The sequence below is a fragment of the Adiantum capillus-veneris genome, chromosome 4 (genome assembly GCF_014529385.1).
Source record: "Adiantum capillus-veneris isolate H3 chromosome 4, ASM1452938v2, whole genome shotgun sequence".
NCBI lineage: Eukaryota > Viridiplantae > Streptophyta > Polypodiopsida > Polypodiales > Pteridaceae > Adiantum > Adiantum capillus-veneris.
The window spans coordinates 166,140,039-166,160,721 of NC_140934.1; the positions used below are offsets into that span (position 1 = coordinate 166,140,039).

The 20,683-nt window shown below is 48.0% G+C and overlaps 1 protein-coding gene across 1 annotated transcript in view; it reads left to right on the forward strand.

The window, feature by feature from the left end:
- The first annotated feature begins 382 nt into the window (after positions 1-382).
- The window catches only part of LOC147460313 (uncharacterized), a 42,414-nt gene continuing 22,113 nt past the window's right edge, over positions 383-20,683 (forward strand). The window contains exon 1 of the mRNA XM_086511396.1: positions 383-615. Within this exon, the coding sequence (XP_086367522.1) occupies positions 501-615 (115 nt within the window). The 5' untranslated portion in view covers positions 383-500. The remainder of the gene's footprint in view (positions 616-20,683) is intronic.

The following is a 20,683-nucleotide window of genomic DNA, read 5'->3' on the forward strand; positions in this document are numbered from 1 at the left end:
ATCATCTCGTGTGACAACTTATAAGGCTATGGTCATGTGAGGTTTAGTTATCAGTTATTTGAACAAATAACTAAGCCTCATTCTTGGTCACACGCAAAAAGGAGCACTGAATGAGTTACTAAACCTACCCTTTGTAACTATGTCGATTTTGGCATAGTTGTGAAGTTCAAGGCATAGTTGGGAGGATGAATGAATAACTAAGCCTCGAGTGACCATGCACGAGGCTTAGTTATTCATTTAATGCTTTGTCTGGGCATAGTTGGCATAGTTATCAATAACTGAACTAAGCCTCGTGTGACCATGCTCTAATGAACACCCCGGTTTAAAACCACGCCACACAAAACAGGGCACTATATAAGGGGCTATTCGCACGAGAGGTAAGGCGGTTGGGCATTGCCCAAGGCTTCGGAATCTTTTCTTTTCATTCGTAAAAGAGACTCGCACACATGAGCTCGGGGCGCCTTGATCAAGCCTAACCAAGACGATAGAAGCTCGAAGGGATGGGTCATTATTGCACCCGTTTGCCTCTGTGGATTCTGTGGCTTCTTCTCTTCTTGGGGCCCGCTTACTCCCTTGCAGATTACCACTTTGCAGATTCTCCTCTCCCCATTCAAGGTTTGCCGGACATCCTGATTGATAGTGCATGAGCTTATTTCTTTCACAGTGCTTCATGAGTAGAACTAATGCAGACGTTGAAACTTGTGTTTATGTGTTTTGTGTGGTGAATGTGATGTTGCCTCTACTTTGTCACATTCGTTTTACCGTTAATTTGGGAAGCTTGAAACTGATTGCCACTTCACAAAGAGGCTTTTGAGAATTGGAAAAACTTCAAACAACACTTTATCTGCAAATACTTATCTTTGAACAACACCTACAAGAGGCAAGGGAGGTGTAGTTCCTCCTTGGGTAGGCACCCGTGGAGGTAGTTCTTTCTTTTTCTAGTCTTTGAGATGGTTACAACGGCTTTCTGCTCGAATAGGCCACCCAATCTGGTTTTACAACTGACAATATGGCCACACTTTTATAGCTTTTGATGGACCAGCAACAACTAAAAGCACGTGTTTTTCAATACGACTCTCCAAAAATGTTCCACGTCGGTTAATCACTGCAATTAAAAAACAACTGAAAATATGTGTTACAAAGAAGATTTTGTGCTGTTGATGGAGAGAGATTTGTGGGGAGGTTGCTGTAATATAGTTGACGTAGATTAACTCATTGGCATCTTGGGGATCCACCTTGATGCACGGGGATGAGTGTTCGTGGCTGTAATGGTTGATTGGTAAGAGAAGGTTGTGTCTTTCTTGGGTGTCCTTGCACAATTGGAGCAAAGCCAGCAGAGCACTGAAATCTGGCACCGAAATCCTAGCCCAGGTTTTGTAGATTCACAGTAATTTGTGGGCTGTATGGTTGCTGATGTTATGGCAAGATGTACGGGCCTGTTGACGTGGCAGTATTCGTGCTTTGGGAATAGTTCTATTGCAAGTGCTTGTAGAAAAATATTTTTTAAATAGCAGAGCTTTTTATCTGCTTTTGGGCAAAAAAATAGGTTCGGTGTGCCAATATAGCCCAGCCTAGACAATATGCAACAACATACCCTCTATGAGATGCATAGGGTGGTCAACCAGGTGTACACTAGCCATATACAAGTATGCCCTATCCTAGGTGAAGCAGCACAGTAGTGTAACTCCAACAGTAAGGAGAGAGAAGGAGAGAGCTTGAGCTTTTGCAAGCACACATGTGTACAATCAAGAGAGCACAGACAATCAAGATGGAGGACTGTTTCTTGTTTACTATTCAAGCGGGTGATAAATTCTACAAAACATTAGTGGGAAATACAACGTATGAAGAACTATGCACAACAGTCAATGTGAAATTATAAGTGAGTGAGTTGGCAAGATAAGTTGCCATCACTCCCGGTAGGTAGACCATGTCGGTGAAGTCCAATTGTATTACTAGTGGCGATGAGCCTAGTGTTCGCTTTCTCGTGCTGGTGATAATTGTAGGCACGAAGTCATCCAGGGGTACCATGTGTAGAGCTTGATATCTCAACACTCCCTCTCAAGCTCAACACCATCTCTCATACTCCAAGCATAGCTTGAATCACCTTAGCTTCTTTGCTCTTAGGGCCTTCGTGAAGATATCTACTATAACGGGAGGGCACCATGTGCCAATAATAAAGAATGAGAGAGCAAACTTTTAAGCACTTCAATAACAATTGAACTGAAAGAGAATGCACGACACACCAGGCGTAGTGACTGAGTTCCACCCCAAGAGAGCACTTGTAAGGTGCAGTGGAAGTGAATGTTGAACTTTGCTCAAGATTAGTGCTCCGAACTGTGCTCAAGGTTCCTTTTACTTACGGAAGGGAGAGCCTTCTGTTCTTTAATGAGAGAGTGCAATGGACACAAACAAAGTGAATGGACGCTGTGAGTGAAGGTGCTGAGACTGAGAGATAGAGAGAGAAGAGAATACGACACCGGAAATTTGTCAAACCCTCCTCTGAGGGCCCCACTCTCGATAGCGAGAGTGGTCTACTATTGATAGCACAATCTGATACAAGGTTTTGATGCAAGTCGGGAGACTATGACCATGACGCAAGGTAGATCTAACTTGAAGACGATGGCGACGACGACGGCTGAAAGGGCTATCTGTTGCGATTTCTATCTGCTGAATTCTACTGCTGCAATCGCTGACTTGCTGCTGTACCAAAACGCTGGTATGCTGCTGCTGAAAACGCTGTCTTATGGTGCTGAAAAACTGCCCAAAAAAACGTTGTCTTGCTGCTGTGATACTGTTGCAGAAAACGCCAATGCAGTGGCTGCAAAACGCTAAGTGCACGCTAAGTGCAGAGGTTCTTTCTTGCTGAATTTTCTGGCTGAAAACGCTGGCCTGAGATCGCCAAGGGCAGGGCTGAAATCACTGAGTTTCCCTTGCTGAAAACGCCAGGTCCCTTGTGTTGGTCTTACTTGAGAAGTTGCCTGTTGAGCAATGCTCCTGTTGCCTCTTCTGCCAGAAAGTGCTAACTCTGGTTTGCTTTTATATTATCTTAGCGAAATTGCCCTACCTAGTTCCCAACAAAAGTCACTTAATAAAGAAGTGAAAAATGTCAAAAATAGAGAAAATAGGTTTAATGCACTGGAAAATTTGCCTGATGGATTTTGATGGTAATGTTGACGATCATGCTGTGTGCAACCGGAGGATATGCATCTAATCTAAGTGTTTGGTCATGCACGGTCTACGAACAAACTCACAAAAGTGCCAGATCAATTCCTATTCTAGACTGACTTGACTGAACTAAACCCTTGTCATGCTGTAGCTTGTCCACGGACACATAGGGTTGGATGTGTCACGTGACATCCCCTCCTTTTCAAAGTGAGGTACTGATACCGAACTGTACGGCGTCGAGGGAGATCGCCAATTGTATCCCGAATTCTAGAAAGGTGTAAGGTGCAGCGAAATGAATGTTCTTCTTTCTCAAGATGAGTGCTCCATAATGTGCTCAAGGTTCCTTTTTGTTCTTATGGAAGGGAGAGCCTTCCGTTCTTTTTTTTTTTTCGAGAAAAAGATCCTTCTATTAGTTACTGAAACTGCCCATAGGGCTACAACCACCTCTTCAAGGGAGGGCTACAACAACCATGATGGGAGACTCTCCCAATGAAAAAACCAGTATATGTACAATGGGGCTGAATCAAGAAATGGGGGGAGGGAAGAACCACACAGGTGGTCGGTACTGCCATCGGAGTACACCCTGGACCATGGTGTAAAAAGGCCCAGGACGCCAGAGTCGAAGGAAAGCCTCTTGGTGCTCCAGCATGCGGTCGGAGCTGCCCTGTAGTCCCTCAAGCTCTCCTCTTAGAGTATGGATCAACTCTAGCCAAAAATCGCGAACAGTCTCTGCTGGTGGCACAGGGCGAGCCTCAAAGATGTGGAAGCAACGGGCCCACCAGATGAACCAGAGTGTCAGGCCACTGATGAGCTCCCAACACTCCTCTCTCTCACTGCACCACTCTTGTGGAGTAAGCTTTGTAGTAGCAGGCTTGAGTGTAGGTTGCCCCTCCTGCATCACTATCATCCTGCTAGTGGAAGATAGCTCAGACTGAAGTGCCGGGCCCGTGAGGGTGGACCAAGCCGCTGCTCCCCAAGTGTACTGTCGAGCCGTGGAGAGAGCAGGCACCAGTCGAAGAACTCGTAGCCACACCTGCTGGGCCGAGGGACAGTCCCAAAGACAGTGACGTTGACTCTCCACCAGATGGTCACAAGCTGCACATGCGGCCGAGAGACCACTACGCACTAGCCAGCTCCCAACTGCTGTAGCTCTGTGTGCGATCAGCCACTGAAACAAGGTGACTCGCCTCGGCTGTCTGGAGTCCCACAACCTCTCCCAGAAGGCTGCCAAGAACTCAGCTGTGAGACCCTCCTCCTGCCAATGAGGTGCTACAGCGGGGGGGGCCTCTCTCTGTGCTGCTAGTATATGACATCCCAGTCGAACAGTGCACTGAAAGAACGAGACTCCTGGGTGGTCTGCAGAAGAGAAGGGATCCCTTGGTGGTCTGCAGAAGAGAAGGGATCCCTGCAGAGCCACTCACCAGGATCCCACTGTACTCGTGCCAATGGACAACACTCCCAAGCCCACAGTCTCCAGTGTCCAGTCTGAAGAGTTGTTAGGTCAGGATCTATGACACAAGTCCTCCCACAGATGCCCAACCACTTGGATCCTCTGAAAACAGCACTCTGCGACCTGCGGGGCCTCTACTGCAACTCGCTGTAGGCGTCCCCCACCCTGAAGCTCGAAGAAAAGGGATGGAACAGTCTCTGAGCAGGCCCTGACTGAGATGAGAACCTCTAGTCGTGTGAAGGCTCCCATCCACCTAGGTGCTACTGGCTCGAGAGGCGTGAGCCACTCAGCTGGAACTGCCTTTGAGATGTCCTGGCACATGCTCTGCACCCCTCTCATGCTCTGTAGCTGGAAACCCTGCACCTCCTCTGACAAACCTGTGAACTCTAACCAGTCACCTAAAGAGCGCGCTGGACCGCTGCCATGAGACCCCAGGAAACATGAGGCCGACTACCAACCAAGTGGCCTCTGTGAGTGCTAACCATGGGGTTCCAGACAAGGGGCTACTGTAGGCGCTCCTCCGTGCAAGTAGGCTGTCTCTGCTCTAGGCCTCGCCGCAAGAGCTCCCAAGATCGAAGCAAACTCACAGCGAAGCGGTCCTCCCGTCTCCTGCTCAAACCAACTCTGCGCATCTCTGTAAAGATCCATCTGGTCGAAGGTTGCCAAGGGCCTCCTGCCTGAAACACCCTAGCACGAATCCGCTGTAGCAAGAACTCCTTCCAGGGCTCCTCACCTGGAAGAAGTCCTCTGACGATGAACTTCCCAAGAAGGGCTCTGTTGTGCTGTGCTGGGTCAATGATCCCAAGCCCTCCCTGTGAACAAGGAAGAGTGATGACCTGCCAAGCCACTTTGGCTCGGGCTATCTGAGTGTCACGTCCTGACCAAAGGAAGTTCCTGATCAGTCTCTCTACCTGGCTGATACAAGAACTTGAGAAGATCCAGCAAGAAGTGATGTACCACATAGCTGCCAACAACACCTGGTTGGCCACTACTACTCTGCCATCCAAAGAAAGTCGTGTTGAGCTCGAATGTAACAACTTTCTCCTGATAGATAGTAGAAGGGGAGTGTTACAAAGTGATGACGTGGCGAACAACAGAAACCCTAATTTCTGCCAGAAACCCTAATTTTCAAAAATCGCGGAGGCTGAAAATTTAAAAACAATAAAAATAAAAAAATTTTAAATGATGAGCGATGCAAATTTTTCTTTTTTTTATAAAAAAAGAGAAAAGACTCTCTAAGAGAGAGAGAACTGATGCTTTTTATTTTAAAAGCTTTTGGGGCTCTGCTTTTGGGCATCCCTTGTATCTTTAAATAAGTGGTGAGCGCTTCACTTCTCAGAGCATCTGGACGCAGAGTCTGAGAGTGAAACCCTAGCCACTCTCTTGTACTTTGATCCGATTAATATAAAAAGAAATACCGAAAGGGGCACTAGTCTTTGGGGCCAATATCTCTAGGCACGGAACTCTGCCGGGCTAGTGCAAATCTATTGTGATCTGTGAATTGTTTTGAAGTGGTTATTTGGTGCTGTCGCGGTTGATTCTTGACTTGGAGTGTCCAAGTCTGTTACAGTGGTATCAGAGCACGGCCGATTTCTCTTCTACGGGAAATCCGATCCCCAAATTTTTTTTCCGTGGCACCTATGGCTTCAGGCAATGATTAGTCGACTCCGTTTGCATGTGGAGATGCGGGCTAGGATCACAACGAAGATTCAGATAGAGAGTATGGCCCGCCTCGGCCTACTCAGGTGGAGCAAAGAGAGACGAAGCGTCGTCAATTGATTGGCGATGCAACAAAGATGATGCTCAATTTTTCCAAGGACCCGTAGATGGCAAAATATATGAACCAGACCTCTTTGGAAGAGGTACAGATGGAGTGGCAAAGAACCACAACACCACTCCCGAAACCCGCTCTCAAGAAACCTTTTGTCTCCAAGAAATATACGGAGAAGGAACTGGAGAACGTGGTTGATGCACGGATTGCTCAGCTTTTCGACATGCAAAAGAAAGGCAAAAAGCACGGCAAAAAGCAGAAGACAGGCACTGACTTCCCGGGATATTTGGGTCGTAGGCACGGAACTCCGCCGGGCCAGTGCAAATCTATTGTGATCTATTTTGAAGTGGTTATTTGGTGCTGTCGCGGTTGATTCTTGACTTGGAGTGTCCAAGTCTGTTACAGGGAACAATCTGCTGCTCGGGAGACAAGTCCAAACCAACCTGACAGCCCAAGTACCGGATTGCAGGCCCTGGGGGAATCCACCTAAAACCCTCTCTTGGCATCCAATCGGGCACAGGAGCACTACCAACCGAGAAAGCCACTGCCTTTCTCCAGTTGATCAGTTCGCCCGATGCACAACAGAAGGTCTCTAGAACCTGCTCACACCTGTGAAGGTTTGCCTCCTGGCCATCTAAGTACAAGGCTGAGTCGTCGGCAAACTCAGCGTCCAGAAGCTCATCTCCCCGAATAGAAAGTGCTAAGCCCCGTAGACCAACCTGCTGCGACACCAAAAACCTGCTCATCGCCTCAGCATAGAATAGAAAGAGGAAGGGGGCAAGAGGACAGCCCTGTCTGACCGAGCGTGTGAGCATGAAGCGATCACCTCTACCTCCTGCCAAAAGTACTTGACTGTGAGCCTGTCTGTACAAAGCTTACACCCCTCTGATCCAAGCATCTGAGAAGCCCATCCTGCGTAGAGTGCCCTCTAGATAGTGCCAGTCAACTCTGTCGTATGCCTTATCAAAATCGAGAAGAAGAATCACTAGGTCCTCACCACGGAGCCGTGCCAAGTGCCAAGGCAGAAGCCTCCCAAAAAGTAAAGATGTTGTCAAGGATACTGCGTTCCTTGACAAAACCTGTCTGAGTCCCATGTATAAGGCTCTCTAGAAGCGGTGAATCCTCAAACTCAGAGCCTTGGCAAGAATTTTGTAGGCTGAGTTGAGGATGGTGATGGGGCGCCACTGTCGAATCTCATCCAAGGAGCCACCCTCCTTGGGAATGAGGTAGATCAGGCCCTCACTCATGCTGTCAGGCATCACTCCTGTGTGCAAAATGTACTGAAAAGCACTACAGAGATCTGGGCCAAGCAGGTCCCAGTACTCCAAGAAAAAACTGGGAGTCAGCCCATCCTCACCTGGACAGCTACCACTGGGGAGGGCCCTAAGAGCCGTGTGCAGCTCCTCAAGCTGAAGTGGTAGCTTAAGCCTCTGACGCATCTCCTCAGTCACAAGACAAGGCATGTGTGTCCAAACCTGCTCCCTGCATGCATCCTGACGCTTTGATTGGGACTTTGCAGATAGTAACTCACGGTAAAAGTCAGTAGCAACTGCACGCATATCCTCGGGCTCAGAAGCAACTGACCCGTCGGGCCTCCTCAACTGACTGACCTTGGCAAGCGAATGCTGAGGTCCCACTGCCTCAAAGAAAGCACCAGTCACTCTGTCGCCCACCTGGGTCCACTGAGATGCCTGTCGGTGGCAGGCAAACTCATGTCGCCTCTCCTCTGTGCTAACAAGCTCCTGTCGAGCCTGCTGTAGCTGCTCCTCCAACCAAGGACTGTCTGGATGCTGCTCCTGCATCCTCTGTAACGAAGCAATACCCCGTCTGAGACACTGCTCCTCCTCTCTCGCTGCAGCCCGGTGAGCCAGAGACTCCTGGAGAAAAAAACGGCTAATCTGAGCGAGGCCTGAGGCCACTCTGTTAGCAGGAGAATCCTGCCTATCCAAGCTCTCTGTCCAGATAGCCTCTACCCGCTCTCTGAGTGCTGAGTCCAACAAGACCCTCTCTGGGATGCGAAGCATCGTGCTCCCACTCCTCTGCCTGTCTGCCCCACTGTGAGGATCACTGGTGCATGGTCTGAGAAGGAAGTCCTTGCCAGAATGCCCACTGTCCTTCCCAAGTCACTAAAATGGTCACTAGTGTAGAAACGATCTATCCGCGATAGATTCACTCCTCCCACTATGCGGTCCGAACGAGAGAAGGCAAGGTTGTCTGGGGGCCTCACAAAACCAGAGTGCTGCCAAACATCCGAGACCCTTAGAGTCATACAAAACCTCTCCCAAGCTGCCAGCTCAACTCCATGCACAGTAGCATGGCTACCACCAATCCTGTTAGAAGGGTCCTCCAACATGTTGAAGTCCCCTCCTATGCTCCTATGCACCAGTGTTCTGCCTGCGGCAGAGACTCAACTATCTGTGACCAAAACTTTGCTCGAGCACTCGCGACATTGGGCGTATAGATGTTCATGAAGCCCACTAGGCAACCCTGAACCTGCATAGTAATCCACTGAGCCCTGCCTAGCACAATAATCCGTTTGCCCACAATGGCGTGCTGCTGCAAAGAGTTTGCAATAGTCATACATACCCCACCCTGGACGCCTCCAAGTCCAAAAGCAGCTGACCAAAAAGTATCATATTGTCCGTGCAAGAGCTGACTACAACATCTAATGTGCCTCTCACACAGATGGTACTCCTGAAGCATAAGGAGATCAATCTCTCCTCCCACAAGGAAGCGCTGAAGCTCCTGACGCAGTCGGCTCCGCTGACGTTGAAACTGGGGCCCATCTAGTCCCTGCACATTCCATGAGACAATCCTCATGGGGAGCGAGAGAACAGATGCTGCCGTAGCAGCTAGACGGGCTATCTTTGAGGCCGGCTTGGATGGGGAGTAATTCGCATCCGAACGTCCTCTAGATAGGCGTGACTGCAACGAGTGCCTAGCCCAAGCCCAAGCAAAGCGAGCCGTACGTAAAGCAACCTACTCTGTCCCGGAGTCCTCATGAATGTATACATAGCATGGCAAGCACTGTGTATCGGCAAGAAGTAAACCACAATGTGTCTACATCTTGTTGAATTTGGAGGTGTCGCCGCAAACTTGGCCAGTGGCCACAAAGTCTGAAGCATGTCTGTAACTCCTAGTTCTCCCATGTGGTGAGAGAACTCTAGGACCTGTGTGTGCAACCATCCCAACAGTGAGTTGAGAGTCTACTCTGTCTGGTCCCTGCCGCAAAGGGGAAAGGAGAAGCCAACTACTGAGTCCAAGGCCTGTGTCCCCCTAGCTGCAAGGAATAGAACATGGACCCTGAAGCAGGCTGCCTCATGGTCTGGTGAGGGGTCGCGGAGAAAATGAGTGAAGTCATAGTCGAAGAAGTCCCATCGGCGCCGGATGTCAATGCTCGTCAGACCACGAGGGATAGCTGCAAGGGGAGACGTCTGTACCTGCAGAGGGGCCGCAAGAAAGGCTGTCCCTCTCTCGCTAAGCGACTCTTGGCAGAGGAGATCTCCTAGCAGCCGGAGAAGGCCTTGCCCCCTGGGTCGACTGTGGAACTGAACCAGGAGGGGGGGGAGAAGGAGCAGGGGGAAGCGGTGGAAAAGAGAGGCGGGAGCAGCGGCAGAGGTAGAGGGGCGGGGGGAAGAGGTGGCGGGGGGAAGGATGAGGAAGAGGGGGGGAACTCTGGGGGGGGAGGGGCTGTCGAGGGTGAAGCTGAGGTGGAGGCTGGAGCAGGGACCTCATCCTGCTCAAGAGGACCAAACCGGTTCCTCGTGGGAACCCATTGCTGCTGAGTAGGCGCCTGAGGACCACTCTGAGTGCCAGGCTGTCGCTGTGGCCCTTGTTGTCCTCAACCACGGGCCTGCTGCCATCCCTCCTCCGCTGGAGCCCCAGGCTTAGAGGGTGGCTTTGCATGTGTGCGCTGTCTCTGTCTGTGTCTGCTGGCCAGCCCTTGCAGGCCGGGGCTGAGGCTGTGGTGTAGGTCGAGGCCTCCTCCATGGACAGGCCTTCGCTAGATGACCCATCTGTCGACAAATGACGCACTGGTTTGGGAGGCCCGAATACTCCACACTCTGTCTAAACCAACCCCCACTCACCCGAGGCAGAAGAATAACCTTTGGGAGCGTGTGAGTGTCTCTGACCAAAACGCGAACTGAGGGAATGCCAGCCGCCTTGGCAGCTACTGAGGCTGCCGTGCGAGGTGTCTCCTGGACAGTCCCAATGGCTGAGCCGATCCTGGACAAAAGTGGTAAGTACTCCCTCCGCAAACCTGGAAAGCAGACGAAGATGGGGATGCTTGCCTCCTCTACTAGAATATCCGAAGCAGGGTCGAAACCATGTCTCCACTGTCGAAAGTGGGTTCGTGTTGCTCGGATGGTCAATGGACTCATGGCGATGACCTTGGATGCCATCTCGGAGGTCTCAAACTTGATCTGATAGTAACCTCGTTCGAGTATCTGCCGTCCAAGATCTTGCCCACCTCTGCGAGAAGGCGGGCTTGGAGAAGGTCACGCAGCTCTCCTCTGCTAGGTTGGGTGCCGAGAATCTTGCAGATGATAGAAGTCGCCTGCAAAAGCGCTCTACCTCTGCGGCTAGGCTCGCTTGCTCTGTCGGCGAAAGAGCAAGTCGAATGGTGGGCTCAGCGGGGTCGAGCGAGGGGGCTTCGGACGAGTCCCTCTGTCGCGGAGCTGGAGCCTCCATCTGTGTCTACTGCTGTGGCGAAGAAGCGGGCGGTGAAGAGACTCTGCAACCGAGCGCGCCGAGCACTGCCCAAAGAAACAGTGCTACTAGAGCCAATTGCAGGAAGCTTCAGGAAAGAAGAAGACCGGGGGGGGGGGGAGCGGATAAGGCGGGCAATGTGCGGGTTCTCAAGAGGCAGCGGTTGGGGGGGGGGGGGGGGGGGGGGGGGGAATGGCGGTGCGAGAGGGAGGCAGCGGGCGGGCTGGGGGGCAGCGCGAAATGGGGGCAGCGGGCGGGTACGCGTAGCAGGGGGTTTTGCTTTCAAGTTTTGACTCTCTGTGAGAGAGAGAGAGAGCAATTGCTTTTGATTCGAAGATTTTGGGGCTCTGCTTTTGGGCATCCCTTGTAACCTTTAAATTAGTGGTGAGGGCCTCACTTCTCAGAGCATCTGGACACGGAGTCTGAGAGTGAATCCCGACCCACTCTCTTGTACTTTGAACTGATCAATATAAAAAGAAATACCGAAAGGGGCGCCAGTCTTTGGGGCCAATATCTCTAGGCACGGAACTCCGCCGGGCCAGTGCAAATCTATTGTGATTTGTGAATTGTTTTGAAGTGGTTATTTGGTGCTGTCGCGTTTGATTCTTGACTTGGAGTGTCCAAGTCTGTTACAGTGGTATCAGAGCACGGCCGATTTCTCTTCTAGGGGAAATCCGATCCCCAAATTTTTTTTCGCGGCACCTATGGCTTCACGCAAGGATCAGTCGACTCCCCCTGCATCTGGAGATGCGGTCTAGGATCACAACAAAGATTCAGACAGAGAGTAGGTCCGCCTCTGCCTACTCAAGCAGAGCAAAGAGAGATGAAGCGTCGTCAATTGATCGGCGATGCAACAAAGATGATGCTCAGTTTTGCGAAGGATCCGAAATTGGCAAAATGTATGAGCGAGACTTCTTTTCAGGAAGTGCATGCACAGTGGCAGAAAACCACTACACCCACTCTCAAGAAACCTTCTGCTCACAAGAAATATTCAGAGAAGGAACTAGAAGAGGTGGTTGATGCACGGATTGCTCATCTTTTTGACGCACATAAGAAAGCCAAAAAGCACGGCAAAAAGCAGAAGAAAAACACTGACTTTCTAGGTTATTTGGGTCGTCAGTCGACTTTTGACAAGGCAAAGAAGCAGAAGAAGCGTGTTTGATTTGAAGGAGTACCCAGTTCTTCTTCTTCTTCTTCTTCTGACAGTTCTTCTAGCTCCTCGGATTCGAGCAAAGAAGACAAAAAAGATAAAAAGCGAAGCAAGAAGCAACGCTTCGGAAAGGGCAAGAGAAAGGCAAAGAAGGCTAAATCTCGCCCAGAGACTGACAGTTCTACTGAGGACTCGTCTACAGACAGCTCAGATTCTGATCATGGAAACTTTTATGCGAACAAGAAGAATTTTTACAAAGCCAACGAGTATGACTTTCTCGAAGATAAAAGCAAGAACGTCCGAGAGTTTAAGGAAGGTGGCCACTCGATCAAGTTTGATACTTTTTCAGGATACTCAGATGCTTCGAAGGCTTTGTCTTTTATACAGCAGTTTGACATCGCTTTCGCGGGAGGACGCTATTCAGAGCAGTCCAAGATTTGGAGAGCTACCTCTTACCTTAAGGGGAATGCTCGTACTTGGTGGTCCACGCTTCTTTTAAACAAGAGTGCGCCAGTTAAATGGCTGAAATTTAAAAAGCTTTTTATTTCTTCTTGGTTGACGCAAGAATATGAACGAGATATACGAGCTGCTTGGAACCATCTTCGGATGACCAAGAAAGATACAATCAATGCTTATTGTGAAAGATTCTGGAGCTCTTTTCTACCCGCCTCTTCATTCAAGAAGATCTCGTTCAGAGAACAGATTGAGCGGTTCACCTCGGGTCTACCTATAGAGATCTGAGATCACTGCTTGGAACAGAAGTCAGCTTCTATTCAGGAGTTGATGAGTCATGCGAAGCGGGGCTTTGCCATTCACTCTGGCAGTCTGACCTACCCCACAGATGAAGCCATGACACAACGAGCCGAACAAACTTCTGGGAATGAAAGTAGAAGTAAAAAGAGCAACCCAGAGAAGAAGGATGCACGACCCAAGCTTACTCCTCTGGAGAAAGCTCGCTTCATTAGAGAGGGGAAGTGCTTTGGATGCGGGGAACATGGACATATCTCCGCGAAGTGCCCTAAAAAGGCACAGAAAGAACAAAATGATAAGAACGACGACAGGCCTGAGAGTTCGAGAGCAGCTGAGGAACGTGGCAGAAAAGGCAGATAGAAAAGCAGAACTGGTACCACATGGCGTGGGACGTGCACCGAATCTAATGAATGGAAGTACAAACTTTGCCGCTTTTGGGGCAAAGTGAAGGATCAGGAAGCTCTTTTGAAGGAGCCAAGGCCAACTTCTTTTCACTTGGAATTGGCGGCTCGATTTGGAATTACGCCCGACAGACTGACGCCACAGGCGGAGGTAGTTCGACTGGCACCCGGATGGGATGTTGCCATTACACCGAGCATTGGCAAACTTCGTCTGCAATGACAGGGGTGTTCAGGGCACGCGAGTGACGTTCTACTCGGAATCCCTTGGTACCACCAGAACTACGCCGTGGTTGACTACCGGGCCGAGAAAGCGACTTTGACAAATGAAGGGCTGAGAGATTGTACTTGATGAACTTAAGTTTCTTTACTCATTCTTTTGGGAGAGAACTGAACGATGGATAAAGGTTGAATATGTTTTGACCTGATCAAAAGAACGCCAAGATTTTTCTCCACACTCATGCCGATTGCTTTTTTAGAGGGCGTGAAGATGAGACCATTGACCTGATATCTGGAAGCACGTCACCGAACCGGCCACCTTACCGTGTGAGCCGAGTACAGATTGAAAAGATTATGAACCAAGTGAAAGACCTCTTGGAAAAGGGTCTTGTCAAGCCAAGTACTTCACCGTACTGCTCTTCACTGTTGTTGGATTTGAAGAAAGACGGATCTTGGAGAATGTACATTGATTATAGAGCTCTCAACAAAATCACCATCAAGAACAGATTTCCGATTCCTAGGATCGATGATATACTCGACAGGTTATAGGGATCCTTGTGCTTTAGCAAGATTGACTTGAAGAATGGATATCATCAGATCCGAATCGCGCCGGAAGACGTCTACAAGACAGCTTTTCGGACGACTTTTGGGTTATTTGAGTTTTTTGGTGATGCCTTTTGGTTTAACCAATGCTCTTGCGACATTTAACTGGATGATGGACAGGATTTTTCGAGAGTACATGCTATTTGTTGGCACTTTCTTTGATGATATCATTGTTTTCTCCAAGAATGAGGCAGAACACAGAGATCATCTGCTTCAGAGATACACTTTTTGGGACACTTTTTCTCAGCAGGAGTGCAAGTGGATTCGGCCAAGATAGAGACTATACGTGATTGGCCCGATTGGAAGAATGTCCATGAAGCTGGAAGCTTCTTGGGACTGTATTCGTACTACAGGCGGTTCATACGAAAGTTTGCAGAGGTCGCTTCCCCTTTGCATATCTTGACACAGAAAGGAGTCCCTTTCTCATGGGGATCTACAGAAGTGACTGCCTTTCAGACATTGAAAGAGAAAAGATACACTTTTTGGGACACTTTTTCTCAGCAGCAGGAGTGCAAGTGGATTCGGCCAAGATAGAGACTATACGTGATTGGCCCGATTGGAAGAATGTCCATGAAGTTGGAAGCTTCTTGGGACTGTGTTCGTACTGCAGGCGGTTCATACAAAAGTTTGCAGAGGTTGCTTCCCCTTTGCATATCTTGACACAGAAAGGAGTCCCTTTCTTGTGGGGATCCACAGAAGTGACTGCCTTTCAGACATTGAAAGAGAAATTGACTAAGGGACCATTTTTGACTTTGTCGGACTTGCAAAAGTCATTTGAAGTATATTGTGATGCTTGTGGTCGTAGTCTGGGTGCGGTCTTGATGCAAGAAGGCCATGTCATTGCTTACGAGAGCCGATTGTTCTCTAGGCCCGAGATGACAGCACAGATATATGAGAAAGAGCTTTTGGCAGTGATCCATCCTCTTACTCAGTGGCGGCACTACCTACTCGGAGCGGATTTTACTGTCTTTACAGACCATCAGAGTTTGCGCTACTTCTTGTCACAAAAGCAACTTTCGGAAAAGCAGATGCGGTGGGCGAACATCTTGTCACAGTTTCACTTCCAAATTGTCCATGAGCAAGGACAGAAGAATGTGGTGGTAGATGCTTTGTCTCGGAAGCCGTTGGATTTGGCTATTTCCGCGATACATCATAGGAGCTTCGAGGATATGGTCGATCAGTATACCACAGATACGTATTTTGCAAATATTTTCACACAGATACGGGATGGGGAGACAGTAGCTGGATACTCCCTTCGGGAAGGCTACTTGATGAAAAAGACTATGTTGTGCGTTACACAACCGTTGAGGGAAAAGGTTATGACTGAATGCCACTGTCCACCTTTTACGAGTCACGGCGGCATTGCTACCACCATGAAGGGGTAGAGAGATACTTCTTTTGGTCGAGACTCACCTGAATACTTCTCCCCTCCGTGTACGTGTAAACATACAGGTTTTTACGGTCATTGAGTTCCTTGATGCGGGGTTCGTCACATCTGTAATAGAGTATTTGTTCTCCATTATTGAACTTATATAGCCCCACATACGTGTTGTCTGTATTAAGGCGCTTTGTCTCATTAGTGCGTTTGAGTACCGCGTTTTGATTCTCCATTTTGGGTGGCTCATTGGCCAGCTCGTTATCTACCTTGTTCTTGGTGCCAGTCATTCCCCATTTATCCACAATAAAAGGGTTATGAACCACTAGATACATCATTCCCTCTCGGTTGAAATATCTATCCCCGTCATAATCAACATCTAAAAGGTCTCTGAACTCGCTCGGCTTATTTTCCAACTTAACACAGTATGCCAGAAGGTCAAGTTTGACTGGCATAAGGCACAGGAATTGTTACAGCCTTTACCCATACCCACCCAACCCTGGAAAAGTATTGAAATGGATTTCATTTTTGATCTCCCGAGAACACAGAATAATCACGATGATTTTCCGATTACATAGCACGTCTGAGACGATTGTCTCCGACAGAGACCCCAAATTTATGAGTTTGTTTTGGAAGGCAATTTGGGAGAACATTGGCACGCAGTTGCAGTTCTCGTCATCGTTCCACTTGCAGACTGACGGGCAATTTGAGATTGCCAATTCAGTGATTTTAGATTTATTGAAGTCTTGTATCTCGGATCAGAAGACTCAATGGGAAAAGAACTTACCTTTGGTGGAATTTGCCTACAATAACAGGATATACTCTTCGACGGGGAAGACGCTATGTGAGATTGTTGAAAGTGCTGCGAAGGTTCCATCCTTCCTGAGCACGAAAGATTAGATATTTGAAGCGGATGAATATTCGCGAGATTTGGATACGGCTTTTGCCAAGGTTCGCGAGACTTTGCAGGAGTCTCAAGAACGACAGAAAAAGGCAGCGGATCGCCATCGTCGCGACTTGAAATTGAAGGAGGATGATTGGGTGCTCTTACGTTTTGAGAAGGCACGCCTACGAAAGAAAAAGGGAAAGGAGAAGCTTTTTCCAAAGCTTAGTATGCAATACTACGGACCTTTCCAGATCACTGACAAGATAAATGATGTCTCCTTTCGATTGAAACTGCCAGATACTTGGAGGATTCACAATGCATTGCATGTGAGTCTCTTGAAACCTGTTAAGGGTGATGTGCCTGATGATGGGGAGCCTGATGAGCAATCCGAAGTGGAAGAAAACGAGGAGATCCTTGTTTCTGAACAGATTTTGGCACATAACGATACGAAGAAAGGTAAAGTCCGAAGGCGGTTCTTGGTTAAGTTCAAGAACTTTCCTGCATTTGATGCGAAGTGGATGGAGGAGGAGGACCTAGCAGATACTCCTCGGATTGTGAAAACTTTACCTCGATGTTTTTGTTTAGCATAGTCTACTCTAAACGGAACCCAGAATTTCAGCTTGGCCGAAGATCTGGTGCAGTGGGATGCACAAGAGGGGAGTTACTCCGCTCCTTTGTCAACAGATGCCTTGATTTTGATTCTAAAGTCACTGATGTCTCTTTGAGCTTCAGGGATATTGAGAGCTGACAGTATTCTGCTAGATGACTTTATGAAATGGAATTCCTGATAATGATACTGATTTGTTCTTGACTTCTTTTGAGTGCAGGAACTGATAGCCGAAATGATTGCAACATTTTGGTCTGATTGATCTCGAATAGACATGGTTGCAATAGGGGTTAGTCAATCGGACATCGATGAGGTCCCGATTGGACTTAGATGTGATTGCTAGCTACATTGCCGATAAATCATGGTCTAAGATCCGAATGAATGTTGAATGTCTGGTGATGTCCTGTGATGTGACTGTCGATTTTGTACATGTGCTAGATGTGTGTTCCTAGTACGTAGGTACTAACAGTCAGTGTCTGCTAAGACGGTTTATGGCTTTTGTCGGTTTTGTAGGCGTAATCGCGGTCGATTACAATGCTTTGAAGAGGGGGATATGTCACAAAGTGATGACGTAGCGGACAACAGAAACCCTAAAATTCCTGCAAACCCCAATGTTTGCCAGAAACCCTAATTTCCGAAAATCGTGAAGGGTGAAAAAAAAAAGAAAAAGAGAAGCGACGCAAATTTTGCTTTTTCTCTACGCAATGAGAAAGAGAGAAAGAGTGCTTTTGCTTTCAAGTTTTGACTCTCTCTGAGAGAGAGAGAGCAATTGCTTTTGATTTGAAGCTTTTGGGGCTCTGCTTTTGGGCATCCCTTGTAACCTTTAAGTTAGTGGTGAGGGCTTCACTTCTCAGAGCATCTGGACGCAGAGTCTGAGAGTGAATCCCGACCCACTCTCTTGTACTTTGAACTGATTAATATAAAAAGAAATACCAAAAGGGGCGCCAGTCTTTGGGACCAATGTCTCTAGGCACGGAACTCCGCCGGGCCAGTGCAAATCTATTGTGATCTGTGAATTGTTTTGAAGTGGTTATTTGGTGCTGTCGCGGTTGATTCTTAACTTGGAGTGTCCAAGTCTGTTACAGCAATGATCGTAACAAGTGAATGGACACTGTGCGTGCAAGTGTATGAGACAGAGATAGAGAGAGAAGAGAAATACGACACCAAGATGTTGTAAAACCGTCCTCCGAAGGCCCCACTCTCGTCGGCGAGAGTGGTCTACTATTGATTGCACAAACTGGTACAAATTGAATGCATGTGACTGATGCAAGTCTAGGCTAGGTCGATGTTGACGACGGGGATGACGAGACCGACGCTATGGCTAAAATTTGCTACCCTTTATCTTCTGTCCTAAAAATGCTATTGCTGAAATCTGAGGCTGAATGGCTGAATGGCTGCTGTCCTAAAAAACGCTAATGGCTGAAATGATCTGACACCAAAAACGCTGATGTGGGCAGGTTCTTAATGGCTGAAAACTGCAGGTCTTTAGGGCTGAAAACTGATGGTCTTCATTTGCTGAAAATCGCCATGGCTGATGCTGCAAATTTGAAAACGCTAGGGCTCTGGAAAAGGCCAGGGGGCTGAGGTTGTCTTGCGGTGTAGCCTTGATGAAAAACGCTAGATGGGGGATCTTGCTAGGAGAAGAAAATGCCACCAAGGTTCTTGCTGAGAAGTTGCCTGTTGAGCAGTGGTGCTCCTGCTGCCTCTTCTACCAATTAGTGCTAGTCTAGGTTTGCTTACATACAAACTTACTCAATTTGCCCTACCTACTTTCCAACAAAAGTCACTTAAAAATAATAAGTGAAAAATGTCAAAAATAGGGAAAATAGGCTAAATGCACTGGAAAAATTCCCCTGAAGGATTTTGATGGAAATGCTTATGATCATGCTGTGTGCAACCAGAGGATATGCATCTACACTAAGTGACTGGACATGCACGGTCTACGAACGGACTCACAAAATTGCCAGATCACTTCCTATTCGAGACTGACTTGACTGAAGTGAACCCTTGTCATGCTGTAACTTGTCCACGGACACATAGGGTTGGATGTGTCATGTGACATCCCCTCCTTTTCAAACTGAGGTATTGGTACCGAACTGTATGGCGTCGAGGGAGATCACCAACAACATCTGGAATCCTTGAAAGGACTCCTCGCCGGCTCACTCTGAGGTGTGGGTCGTGCGATACTTGAACTTCATAAAGGTTGCAATGCTTGCTTCTTTGGACCGCGCCGAAAGCGACAAAATTCTACTTCGTCGAGTCATATTTCCTTCTTCCTCAAGAATCTACATGGCTGAAAATTCCTGAAACCACTTCCAACACAAAAACATGAACATACCCATTCCATGTAAAGTGACTGGAAAAAATCCGGTCGTCCTAATAGAGTGTGCATGCAATGTAGATAAACAAAGAGATGGAGTGCCAAACCGTTCACCACACACACACAAACAATGAGATCAAATCTTCTCTTATGATCTAAAGCAATCAACTGTGGCAATTCACATCGGAAATACTCATGCTTGGTGCTCATACTTTCATGTGCTCTTTCTACAAATGTGTCATGCCAAGGAAGAGACATGGAATGTGACTTCCTTGAATGCATACTTTTCAGCTTTTCATGAACAATCCGCATACATTCGTGCTCATTCATGAGTGAAACGTGCTCAACGTACAATATGTCATGCCTAGGAAAAGGGATCACATAAAGACGCTGACGAAAATATAGGAACCGATCACGAATGAAACACTCGAACAATGCGTGCGTATGAATCATGCGAACACATAATACTTCCTGTGAGGGTTCTTTGGACCGAGGCTTGAGAGCCAAGATCGGTTCTTCCTGAGGGGTCGAATCTTCTTATGGGGGTTCTGTGGACCTCGACTCGAGAGTCAAGATCGGGTTTGCGTGATTGATCGAATCTGCAGTGAGGTTAGCTTCACTAGAAGAAGTATCCACTAACTCATCCTTCTTGGGAAGAATCACATCTTCTTCATGCAAATCATCATGCTTGTGAGATCATGCAAATCATCATGCTTATCATTATCATTCAAATCATCATGCTTATCATTATCATTCAAATCCTTATGCTTATCATCATGTAAATCCTGTGTATCATGCTGTGGAGAAGAAGAGACGGAGAGAGTCTCCTTTTCCCGAATCTCTTCCATCTGTGCCTGCACAATAGAAAAGAGTCGCCACAACTCTTTCATGTTTTGGTCGCCCTTCTCTTGTCTTGCTTTGTTCTCGCGGTTATATTCTGCTTGTCGTTCCTTGTTCTCGCGATCCAATTTGGCTTGACTTTCTTTGGCTTCCAAGGCGTACTTACGCTCTATGGCTGCCACGCTTTCTTTGTAGTCACGATGTATGGCTGCCATTTCTTCTTCGTAGGCCTCTCTTTCTGCTTCTCTTTCTTCGCGTTCTAACTTTCTTTACAGAAACAACTGCTTCGAAGCCTCCATAGGAGTTAGTGCAATCCTTGGCGTTGATGGGGAAGAGGGGGGGGGGTCGGAAAAACCTCGTGGTGAGGAAAATTCTTCTTCGCCTCTCTCATGCTCATCACCTCTAAGCGAAGTATCCATTTTGCTTCGAGTGATGACCA